The sequence below is a fragment of the Haliotis rubra genome, unplaced genomic scaffold (genome assembly GCF_003918875.1).
Source record: "Haliotis rubra isolate DU_JTF1 unplaced genomic scaffold, ASM391887v1 Scf352, whole genome shotgun sequence".
Taxonomy (NCBI): domain Eukaryota; kingdom Metazoa; phylum Mollusca; class Gastropoda; order Lepetellida; family Haliotidae; genus Haliotis; species Haliotis rubra.
The window spans coordinates 200,861-213,925 of NW_025767027.1; the positions used below are offsets into that span (position 1 = coordinate 200,861).

A 13,065-nucleotide genomic window follows, 5' to 3' on the forward strand; every position below is an offset into this window, starting at 1 on the left:
CCAGTAATTCTGAAAGCAGTCTTCTAAGCAGGATGAGAAAGTGTTGGAATGGATGGTGTAAAAACGCCAATAAAACCACTGACAATTCTCGTAACGTAGTTATTCACTGTTTTGGGATATCCTCCAGTTCAAAATAATGTGCATGCTGGTAAGGACCTGGTCATTCCTAATATGTATTCCTTGCTTATTGAGAACTGAAGCAAGTGCCAAATGATATAGTTCCATGCAGAAGATGTAAGTCATTTCTTAGATGTATTAGAAATTCCTCAATTATAGGAATAGTTATATGTAGATTGTCAGGTCCTGATCTGATTCTCTACTGCTGGAATTGATCCCACTTGTAGTCATAGAGAGCATATGTTGAAAGTCTGAGTGATTGTGTAACAGCTGAGGAAACTCTTTTTGAAAATCCCGCTGAGGAGAGATCCATAAGTGCAGGAACTGTTGTAAATTGTTATGGAACTTGTCTGACCTCGGCTGTCCGAGAAGTGTAGGCAACTGAGGAAGATGTGGTGTGGTGTCTGGTCTTGAGCATAGAGCCCAGGTCACAAATCAGTTGAAGTTAAGCAACGTTGGTCACGGACAGTCCTTGGATGGGTGAACGTGTTTGGCAGATTGATTCCTGTGAGTTTCTAGGACTCAAGTCCTGCCCCACAACGAAGCACATGTGACACATGTGGGATCACCTTAGGCAAGTGAGTTTGTTCATGCATTGCTTCTTTTCACCAAACAGTGAATGGGTACCAGTTGGGATAAGTCATATGACTGTTTACCTTCTAGCGCCTCACAGGCAGCTAGGGCTATCCGGGGGGAATAGCACTTTGATCATGTTTAAGTGCGTGGATACAGGTGCTTTATAAATAGCCATTATTAATTGTAAGTCTATCAATAAACACAGTAGGCTTAGGAACCATGCTGGTGCCACCAGGAATATTGCCATGTGATGGTTCCTGATCTTGGATAGGACTTGTGTAATAAGTGCTGGTGATAGAAACGCATAGGCGGTCATTCCCTCCAAAGATGTTGACGAGACATCCACTGCATAAGATTGAGGATCTGGGACTGGACTGTTTGTTGAGAAATGTTGCAAACAAATCTATGTGAGGTTGTTCCGATATGATCGCTATCTGCCTGAAGACATCTGGACGAAGCGTCTGGGCATCTAGAAGAATGTTGACCTTCCCCAGGATGTCTGGCTACTATGCTGCACTGCAGACTGTCCACCATATAGCAATTTCCCTCACAAGATCCATAAGGTCTTGAGAATCATGGCTGTATCCCAAACTGCTGACATAGGCAACTACTCGCCAACCAGTAGTGAGGAGTTCCCGAGTCTAATGATTAATACAAAGAGATTAACTAGTGGGTTTTCATTCTAAATAGCAGAGGGTTGTCTCCCTTAGCAATTTAGTTTAGACAGCATGGTGAGCACACTCCGGCGCAGTGATGACTTAGCATAACATCACTGCCACAGGCTAATTTTCATATCACGTGACCAGACTTTCTCTTGTTTGTAAACAAAAGTGCATATTCATAATAAGAAGAGACTGGCTTTACGCAAGCTTTTCTGCGTGCTCTTCACAATGTTTTACATTGTTACATATATATTCTTCCACAACTGTGACAGTAACATTTATGACAGTACATATGTAGGTATCAACCTGGCTGCATCTTTAGCTCTCTGTCGGCTTCAATGACAGCACGTGGAGCTGTACAACCTATGTAAACAAAGGATCGCTACGCAAATCGAAATAGTGTTACACGTTTTATGATATTTTCTCAGTGCGAAACTAAACCATTCTATCAAAGATGTTTCATTAGATGTGTAGACTCGTAAAAAATACAAGAGTTAAGAAATATGTACATTATATTGAATGGACGGTGGCCTGTGGCAGAGGTACTATGCTGGCTTGCCGCATGGAACTCTGGGTAGGAGAGTGCGCCCGAGTTCCTTGAAAGTATTCTGACAGAGAGCTGATGATGAGCTGATGCCTCGATGATAACTTATCTAATTCTGAAGGTATCTGAGATACAGACATCTTGGTAACATTCCAATAGTGGATAAACGATACCTTGATGAGGGTCGAATAATGACCACTATGTACTTCCTTGACTTTCTAGGGTTATAGCTCCGATTTTTCCCTCAGATAAAGTGAGTTGTCTAAAGTCTCATTTATGGATGGATAGGTATGTGGAGATAGGTATGTGGAGATATGCATCTCGCAGATAGATGGAGATCATAGAGTCCCCTATGGATACGTCTGGCTGAGGTTCTGTATGGAATCCATCCTAAAATTTGGTGGTTGCTGCAGGTGTTCCCAGCCTTGACATTTAAGTGACCTGAGCAGTAAATTGGTAAGAATAATTTTAGAGGTTAAATGTTTATAAATATAATTTCCTAAAAATGAATCAATATCGAATGCATTTTTACAACCTCTAAAATTATTCTTAACGATTTACTGTTCCGTACATCATCCAAAATAGAAGGAATATTGCAAAGTTCATATTTCGCCCATTAGCAAACAGGCAAAATCTTACAGTATATTATATTTTCCACCAATCGGACGGCCCAATTCAGTTTCTGCGGATCTGCTCAGGTCACTTGAATGTCAAGGCCATCTATGGCCGACAAGTGAGTATGATTGCCGATGGTTTTGGAGAAAATGCCTGCTTACTGTCGAGGAAATGATTTGTAGATGTTGCAATAAGTTTTTAGACCCGTGGAATGCCGCTGCCGATCGAAACTAGTCCTACATAGGTGCTGTCAACGTGACTGGAATTAATAAACGAATTTAAAAGGAAAGTTTTTGCTGTCTTGGGTGATCCATGATTTTGGCTTGTAATTGTGGAGGTAGCTGTTTTCGGTGAGTCGTGGGGCATAACTTTTGAAATAATGATCCGATTGTGACCATTTGTAGCTCATTTTGTAGGGAAATCATCTCACTTTCGATTCGTAGGCCTTGACGGGGCCTTAAAAATAGTTTACGTGGTGAAATCTAACTTTGATTAAAGAGGGGGTGGTTCCGTCGTTACATCCCTTTCCTTTTATATAGTATTAGGGTAGGGTCTATATACCTATATGTTGTTCTAACACTGTTTCTAAGCGTGACACGCCCCTATGCTCCCTATGAGGCCCCTGATGAGGACTCCATGGCCGTAGTCTCATGTGTGGACGACAAGGACTTTCAGCACTTCCTCACTTCTACCGTTAAACAGCTGGTTATCAAAGGTCTGGGAATAGAGCATGTTGCGTAGGTTGGGATACATCGTGGATCAGAGCGATGGTCTCTGCTAAGGAGCCTGAACTGCGTGCAATCTTTGCCAAGAGAATCTGAGAGTCAAATATCGCCTTGGCCATTACTATCTGTAACCATGTAGCATCTGTGCTGTGTCACCAGCAATCTCTAGTTTAACTGAGGGTGGATCATCAGCTGCATAAGTCTCCATCGTAGGTGGTAACATCTTCCTAATGCCAGAGACAAACCAGTAGCTAAAACCTTGGATATCATTGATGAACTTATGGCCTCATCCAAATCACTGATTCTCCTCTCCTTAATCATCATATGCTAAGGAATGTTGACTGCGAATCACTAGAAGACTTTGGTCCACACAGAGAGATGATACAGCAAATCTCTGTTGCCTGTTGCGTATGAGTCCATCCCTGCTGCTTGTGTGGTGATGAATTCTGAAGCTTCCGCTGCTATGCCCAACGACGCCAACTCCGGTTCATGTAGAATGCCATGGCGTAAGTTCACGTAAAAGAATCTGATAGGTTATGGTCCGAGCTGATACTTGGTCTTTCGGTGTGAAGAACCTCCACGGCTAAAGCTGTTAGAACCTCTGCTGCTTGCCTAATCTGTTTAGCTGGTAGTAATGGATGTCTTTCTGAGCGTACCAATAAGCTTTTCTGAAAAACCTGTGCAGGTATCTCCATGGCTAATACGGTCTGTGCGGTTGGTGAACTTAGTATGGTGGTATGGTCCTTGCGGTAGGTAAGGTCTGTGTGACTGGCATGGTCCGTGCAGCAGGTGTGGACTTTTATGTTTTATGTTTAGCCTTTCAGGAACATCTGACAGCATTACTCTCAAACATTGAGTACCACAGGGATCTGTTTTAGGCCCGTTGCTGTTCCTGCTGTATACTGGTTATGTTGCCAACATCACATCAGTTCATAACATGTTGCATCATTCGTACGCAGATGATACCCAACTCCTAAAGAAGATACCTCTGCAAAATCTAAGTCAGTCACTTCTAGAACTCACAAACTGCACAAGGGAAATCAAGTCCTGGATGACAGCTTATATGCTCAAGCTCATTGACACGAAGACTGAGGCACTTCTGGTAGGAACAGGTCACCAAATTTCAAAATGTCCCATTAAGAGTCTAACCACAGGTGAACAATATCTGTAAGACCTGCCATTTTCATCTCCACTCCATCAGCAACATTCCTCAATATCTTACAGCTGAAGCCGCCCATGCCTTAGTTCGGGTGCTTGCAATTTCAAGGCTTGACTACTGCAACAGCTTGCTGTTTGGGATCAGTCAGAAGCTATTGGAAAAGCTACAGAAGGTGCAGAACATGGCCGCGTGTATCATCAGTCGGATTCCCAAACATGGCCACATCACACCTGTTCTTAAACAGCTACACTGGCTCCCCATCAAGGCAAGAAGTGACTACTAAATCCTCTGCTTCACCCACATGGCCCGTCACGGTCTTGCTCACCCATATCTGTCTGACCTGCTTACTCCTTACTCGAACAAATCCTGCATTCTATATCTAATCAAGAGCTTCTGTTTGTTCCAAACTTCAGGCTTAAAACTTTTGGAAACCGGACTTTTTCATATGCAGCCCCAACCATGTGGAATTCACTCATATCAGATCTCCTAAAGGCTTGAGAGCTGCAGATAACATGAAGGAACCCACACTCCCAACATAATTATTTAGCAGATTGTTTTAGTGCCTGAAGGTGAGGAAGAGATATACTTAAAGCCTTTAGCTTTACATTTACAGTCTAGCTCTATTATACACAGAAAGACAGCCTGTCATATTACAACCTACCTGAAGGCATTTGCGGCATTAAACAAAAGCTCAAAGTCTGGTGTTGTTTTTGACAACGCTGATCTGTAACGGCCCTCTGCTTCTATGTGACGGCCAGTCTCTGTCAGGAACTGAGCTGAAACACATCCCAGTACAAAGTATTGTCTGATAATCATTTTTTATGCACAGAAAATAGCATTATTCTATAAGCAACTTGTAAGCAGACAAAACTTTATACTGGCCACAAATTGTCATCCAGTACATCAATATACTTCTGAGAGTTTCTGTTTTCTTCTCATGTAGTAAGGTACCTACACCATGCACAGATATACAGCCCATTTTATGGTCGAATAGATTTAATTTTCATATTTTCTCATTGTAGTTGCGCAATAATACACAATGCAACGTTTATGAATGAGTAAAGTCACTTGGCTTCATAATCACTACTCATTCCCAAGGTGATCATCCACAAAATAGTTTCTGCCACATCTTCGCGTCATCAAGGCGATAATGACAATGCAAACTAGATAACATCACAGAAAATTGATTAAACACTCTGTAACGATAATGTTACCATGTAAATGTGGATGAATTTAATTCTTGCAAGCATAAAATATTTGAATGTGTGACGTTATCATTATCATTTGGTGGTTGTCATCATCACTGATGATATCTCTGCACATTGGGAATTTGTACTTGTGTACCAGTTTACGTTCAATGTTCTATCGACTGGAGCCAAAACTATTGAGTGTGCGTAATTAGGTGTACCCCGTGTGCTTCAATGTGACATTGCTGAGGTTACGTTCACTATGAATGGGGGACTACTCTTCTTCGCCACAGCCTTTCCGTTTTCCCGAGACACAAACTGCCACTTGGAATGTTACGGAATTTACCGAGTTGTCAGTATGAAATGTGAGTTGATTACATCATGTATGTTATTAAGACATGAACTTTGCATTATCATGCGTCAGAGGAATATCTTAAGCAATGACTTATGTTGAACATTGATCAACCGTTCACAGTGCATGTTCGATTTAATCGAAAGGACGTGTGTTGCAACTTGCACTCATGAACCCTTGCAAAAGCTTTATGTTGTACATTGTTTCAACGAGTGTGTTTTGGTTCTGATTGTCATGACTAGAATCAAAAGTTTTAACAAACGAATTAGAAAATAAATAGATTTGTGTTATATTTATTCTAATTGTGTTTTATTGTATAAATACCTGTTTATGTTGCAATCAGGAAAATAACAGGTAGATGTTAAGGTGTTTGTCACGAGTAACAGGTTTCTGATCGATTGAAGCACGAGTAACTTACCAATAAATTGTAATAAGGAAAGTAGTCTGTCATAATCTGACCCTAGGTCATCACCATGGAGTAGCGGTTTATCACCCACGGGTGTGTAAGAAACCTTCTGCTGTTGTGATGGGCACACACATTGCAATCAATTGACTTTGCCAGCCTTTCTCCAGACATACATATGGTTATTCTTGCCGACTACTATTAGGCTTTCATCTGAAAATATTACAGAATTCCAATTACCTTCCACAGTCTATGTTCTTCGTTGCTTACACCACACCACTCTTACAATATATTTCTTCCATGGTCCCTAGTATGGTGATCTACCTTCAGTTGTTGGTAATCTGTAGCCTGTTGTATCGTCTTGTATAGTTAAAATGTTTTAAATTTAAGTACTAGTTTTAGATTTCTAACTGTGATAATCTAGTTGTTTTGCTGTCCTTCGTTGACAGATTTTTATAATTTCCCTTTAATAATTTTAGTCTATAACTTGATTTAGTCACGATATGGCTGAAATATTGCCAAAGTGACTTTAAATTTTAACTCACTCACTCACTACAATATATTTCTCACAGGACCATCTTCTTTTTAACAATTCTCCTATAAAACCTTCATTGTGCAAAGTTCTCTGTACAGTCCTCATGGACACAGGATGGTCCATATTTTCATTAATTTTAGTGGTTATATCCGTCACATTTGACTTGGATTATTTTTCAACATTACAAAAAGCGAGGTCTTGCCCCTGTTTGACAATGATGAATGATGTCATTTTCAAGGCTGATTTCCCACATTTCCAGTCACATGAAAGTTTAAAACAACACTGTGAACAGTAGGAATCCTAGGAATCCCCCAAAACCTGATAATTTCATAAAATCTTGGTCCTTCCTCATTCATTGTAACAATTAATTGTTTTGTGTTGGTGTCAAGTTCTGACTCATCTTGTTAGACAACAAGAACACCGAAAATACAACAGCAGATGACAATTTGAGCAGATGACATGATTGTCACATGCATAAACTACAAATTCAGAAGTTTGTGTCACATAATATGCGTCACACGATGACAAAGCTAACCTGACGTAATTTTTCAAAGACTGCGCCTCAGAATGCAAAGTGATGAATACTTCCGGCTCTATTCTGTGATTTCAGCATAAGGCGCTGTGAAGAGGATGGATGAATTCAAACATTGAGGGTGTCATTAATTGAGCGAGAATTGTACCAATATTTCGCACTTCAATACTTGATAGAAAAATTGAAAATTTTAACTATAAATTGTATATCTATAAATAGTTATCCTATATCAGAGTTTGAACTCTCTCTCTCATGTTCAACAGCTGAGTGGAAACAAACTGTAAACAATGTTTTTGGCCTCTCTTGTACCATTCTTGTACTTGTAGCCTCAGTTAAGCCTCTGTGAAGTATGCAGCATGTTCTCTGGATGGTCATGTCATCCCTTTGGGTAGTCATTCTCTTCTTGGAGCCTTGGTTGTAAACTGCACAAAATTTTCAAAACTTATCCTATCTCACAGTTTGTACTTATCCCACGGTTGCACAGTGGGACACAGATTACCCTGTGTCTGTGTTAGATGAAAACTGTGTTGATGTGATGAAGGGGCACAAGGAAGCTTGTTACGAGTACAATTGCCGATTGGCTACATAACTCCTATATTTGTGATGGGTTGCTCTTAAAAAAACCACCTCAACATGTTTCCACGCCTTGCCCTGATTTCCAGCAAGCCCAAAGAATTAAAGTCTTCTGACACTAATCTGGAAAGCTTAGGCTTCGACACCATCCCACACAAAGGTGAAAAACGAGGTGGCCCGGTGTAACAGGCCAAACTTTCCCCCTGGCCGAACCTTCCCCCTGGCCGAACCTTCCCCGGGGAAACTTTGGCCTAGGCCAAACTTTCCCCCATTAGGCTTAATCTTCCCCAGGGAAAGTTTGTCCTAGACCAAACTGTCTCCACCCTTGAATCAACTTATAAGGCTACTTGTTTCAAACCCTTGTTCTTATTTCAAAAGCGGGAGATTCTGGCCAAGCTAGGCTATTTCTTCCCCAACCTTGTTTTCATGTTTATGTTTGTCTTGAAAAAGTCAGAAACGAAAACAAGACATAGCTATTCACGTGAACACATTGAGAAGATATTCATGTTGATGTCAAGTTCCATTAACAATTTACAGGTCATCTTCATCTTCCTATATAACATGTACATAGTTCACATTTTGTTTCAATATCCTTATATAAGGTGAGATTAAAAAGAAAAGCAAGCATAAAAGCAAAGATATTATATCATTACTATTGTTTTATATTATCATTTACTTATTTTTATGTTTCAATAATTTACTTGTCCCTACTTATCTCAAAATCATTACTATATTCAAAACTAAATACCCACATTTTACTTGGATGTCCATATCCATTCAAAATTTTATTCCCTCACTCATGGCTTTAAATATGGCATCCACGTCAGTGACATCAACTTAACAGTTGGAAGCAGACGTAAACATGAACACAACAACAACCCAACACAATATCTATATCAAATGCTGTATCATCTATCATTCCACTATATTGCCTTATTCTATATTCAAAAGACAAGGTTTGATAAGGGGTATACTTGGCCCATGGATATCTGAATCATATTTCATTCACCAAAAGTGATTAAGGATTAGTAAACAATCTTATGTAAATAATGTTCCATTACATTTATACATAAATACAACAAATATTAGATAATAAAGAGCATCAAATGTGAGATTGAATGTGGTGCCATGATTTGGACAGATGAAGAACTAATGCAATGTGTCTTCATAGGAATGGTGGCAGGAGCAGGATGGATTTAGAGATATATGCCGTTCAAAATGTATGCATTCAAATCACTACACCCAAGTCAGAGGCAAAAATGTGTACCAAAATATAAGTCAAAACTACTGTCGGTTTATAAGAGCAAGGATGGGGAAGAAGAAGCCTAGCTAGGCCAGAATCTCCCCCTTTTGATATAAATGCAAGGGTGGGAAAGAAGTGGCCTAGCTAGGCCAGAATCTCCCAACTATTTATAGAAAACAGAACACAATATCCTAGTTTAAACAGGGGAAAACGTTTGGCCTAGGGGGGGAAACTTGAGCCTATCCCAAACTTTCCCTGGGGTAAGAATATCCTAGGACAAAACCTCCCCAGGGAAAGTTTGGCCTAGGCCAGATTGTCAACGGGGAAAGTTTAGACGGGGGAAGAAATGTCCTGCTACACCGGTACGCTCAACTGATTTAATGTTCGATTCTGAATGACATTGATTGACCATGACTCCTTTGCTTAAGCTAAGTCAAGGAGGTGTCCGGCAACTGAGGAGCGGAAAGCATCGAAATCCACTGTAATTTGGTATTCACACGCCATTGACATAATTGCTCTCTAGAGTAGAGGTCAATGAGTATGAGTGTCGATGGTCTCTACATCAGAGTACAAGCCTCTCAGTCTATGATGAAGTCGTTCAATGATGACTGTAGTGCAATGCACTAGTGTACAACTCGGTCAGGTAGATCTATGCCCAAGGAAGTAGAACGAAGATGAATATTGGAGTTCCATACTGTGGTTGCCCTTAATCCTGAAAAACTGCAGGCCCTTAGGACCAAGAATCATAAAAAATTGTGGGTCCTGATCAGAATATGTGGGCCCTATATTTTAATATGGGAATAATACTCTTAGTTATTGGGATGAAAAAACTGTCAGCCATAAGGACCTGCAGAAAACAAAAGCTGTGGTATAGAGTGGTTTTCAGCCTGCTTTGGGCCGAAGGACCGACATAAATTTCGAACGCTGGCTCCATACATCTTTATTTACTTTATACAAGATAACATGGACTAGGCGTTACTATCTGTGTTGATGGGCTGAGGACATTTGCTCGGCAGTACCAAGGGACCAAACTGGTAAAGTCCTTGTACGTCAGTCACTGAGAAGTCGTGCTAGAGTTGGTACTTAGACATGCATGGTGGTGGGAAGCAAAGACTGTCTCTGATTTCCAAAAACACCACTCTAAAATTGATGTTAATGAGCAGTTGCTGTGGACAGCCATCGTAGATTGCTTAGGCCTGAGTCTCAGGGTTTTGACGTAGCTGGAGGGGGGCACCCGGCGAGGGTGTAAGCCTTAAGGATAGTCAATCTCATCCAAAAAGCTAAGGTAGTACGGGATACTTCCGCTGATGAGGTTGTTGATAACGGGATAAATAGGTGCTTGCGCAGCCTGTGACGTTATTGTGAGGCAGCAATGTAAATCTACAAGGCTCTGACTGGGCAGAGCGAAAGATCTTCATTATCATCAGGCCCTGGTATGGTGGACAGTGGTGGGATAGTAAAAAGTCTATTCGGTTGCCCTGCCAGTTGATTTTTCACTATTTAGTCCCAGCGAAGACCCAGGAAAACACTGCCATACTTCTTCTTCTCAAACCATACTCGGTTATCGTCCAGTGCATGGAGTTCCGACTTAAAAGCAGCAGAAGCCAAAGCTACCAGGAAGAAAGTTTTCAAAGTAATGCATTCAAAATTCTTTTCATCAAAAGGTTTGTAGTTGCTTGAGACCAGATGTTGCAGAACAATTGACAAATCCCAGGCTGGAGGTCGGAGCTTCTGGGATTGATCTGACAGCTTGTAGGAGCGCAATAGGGACTGGAGTTCAGGCACAGTCGAGATCTTGTTCCCTGGTGCTGTACATGTAGCTATTACTGTGTTAATAGCTGCTAAATAAGTAGCCTTCAGTTTCTTAGACAAGCGCAGATGCTGTAGTAGGAGACAGGATGTCATTCGCTCTGCAATAGTCTTCAAATTTCTTCCATTTATCAATGTAAAGAGATCGTGTGGCAGTACGATGAGATGAGCGATTGCCAAAACAACTCTTCCGGAATACCCTTTGGCGATTAAAGATCTTTGTGCGCCAGATGTGAAGACGGTCTGTGGGATTAGCACAATGTCTGGTCAGTGGAATTAGCACAATGTCTCAATTGGGTAGAGCTACTGGTTTTGGATCCGTGAGACATAACAGATCGATGAGCCAACTCTTAAGTCGGCCAATAAAGCATAACCAAAAGCAGTCTTGGTGGACCATAACTTTTGTAACACTCGAGGTAGTAGGGCCGGTGGTGGAAACGTGTAAGCGTGTAGGTTTTCCCACGAGATTGCTAGAGTGTCTTGATTCCATGCCAGTACGTCTGGGATTGGTGATACGAATCTGGGTAGCTGTTTGTTGAATATGATTGCAAACACGTCTGTCTGAGGATGGGTGATTGGGGGACAGACTGATCTGAAGGTCTGTGTGTGTATCTTCCACTTAGTCGGAGATGGACGGTTTGATCGAGATTCTTTATTCCCGGTATGTATCTGGTGCTGGCTGAAATTCCCAGGGGGTCTAACAGTTGGAAGAATTGGATCGCCCAACCTAGAAGATGTGTTGTACCTGTTGAGCCCAGATGATTGATGTACCACACTACTGTCGAGTTGTTGGATTGTATGAGAAAACTGGTTGATTGTAGGATCTGCGCCAAATGTCTTATAGCTAAGAGGACTGCCTTGAACTCCTGTTCGTTTATATGAAGGGATTGCTCGTCTAGTGACCACAGCTCTGCCACTTGATGTTTGTGAAGATGAGCTCCCCATCCTCTGAGCGATGCATCTGATGAATTGGTGATCAGTGGGGTTGAACGGCATCACACAAATGCCACCAACAGAGATACGGATGGAGCGACGTAGGTTGAAGGACTGGTGCATGGGGATCGTAGACCTTCAGAATCGTCTGAAGAAATATCTGGATCGAACGATGTTGGAGTTGACCTCTGGTCGTGAGGGCCTGGGCTGATGTAAGCAAGCCAAGAAGTTCCTGCCACTGGCAAAGTGATCTCTCTTGAGACAGTGCTAGAGGTACCATGTGTTGTATCTTGACCCATCTGCCTTGGGAGACAAACTATTGCCCAAATGAGTGTCCAATACGGCCCCAATGAACTGCAGTTACTGTGTTGGGATCACATCTGACTTTGTTGATGTTGACAATCCACCCCAGATGGTGAAGTAGTTTGGTGGTGAATTGGAAATGTAGAAGTAGGATCTGAGGATCTGTTAGGGCTTGAATGCAATGCCCCAGCAATGAAGAAACCGAGTGATGGGTAAATAGCCACAGGGCTGTGGAAATGCCAAACGGGAGGACCCTCCACTGGTAGTGAATGATTTGACAGATGAAACACAGATACTTCCGATGACCTCGGAAAATGGGGACATGCAGATATACGTCTTGAAGGGCGAGACTGATCATGAAGTCTCTCAGCTTCAATATCATAGAAGAGCTACTAAGATCATTCTGAAGTGTTGAGGTAGTTGGCATTGAGGACCTTCATGTTGGAAGATGAGTCGAAGTGTGTCCCAGTCCTTCTTCAGGACAAGAAACATCGGAGAGTAAAAGCCGGAGGTGTTGGACAAAAGTCCTAGAGACTCTATTGCTACTTTTTCTAATAACATACCTGGAGTCATTTGTAGAGTTGCTATCTGTACCTAACTGGTCGATGGTCAAAGGCGGAAATACTATAATCAGAATCTTGTAGGCATGACTGAGCATTCATATGATGATGAGGCCTCTTAAAAGAGTCCAATTGTGGGCATATATACCAAGTCTTCCGCCTACTGGGTGGAAGGTCCCAGTCAGGCAAGTGTTTCAGACAGTCACTGTTTCCTGAGACCAGCTCTATGAACTGCAT

At 41.6% G+C, this 13,065-nt stretch overlaps 1 protein-coding gene across 1 annotated transcript in view; it reads right to left on the reverse strand.

Annotated features, from left to right (window-relative positions):
• The window catches only part of LOC124285107 (protein O-mannosyl-transferase TMTC2-like), a 412,056-nt gene that overhangs the window by 13,294 nt on the left and 385,697 nt on the right, over nucleotides 1-13,065 (reverse strand). The window contains 1 exon segment of the mRNA XM_046721262.1: nucleotides 5,060-5,174. Within this exon segment, the coding sequence (XP_046577218.1) occupies nucleotides 5,060-5,174 (115 nt within the window).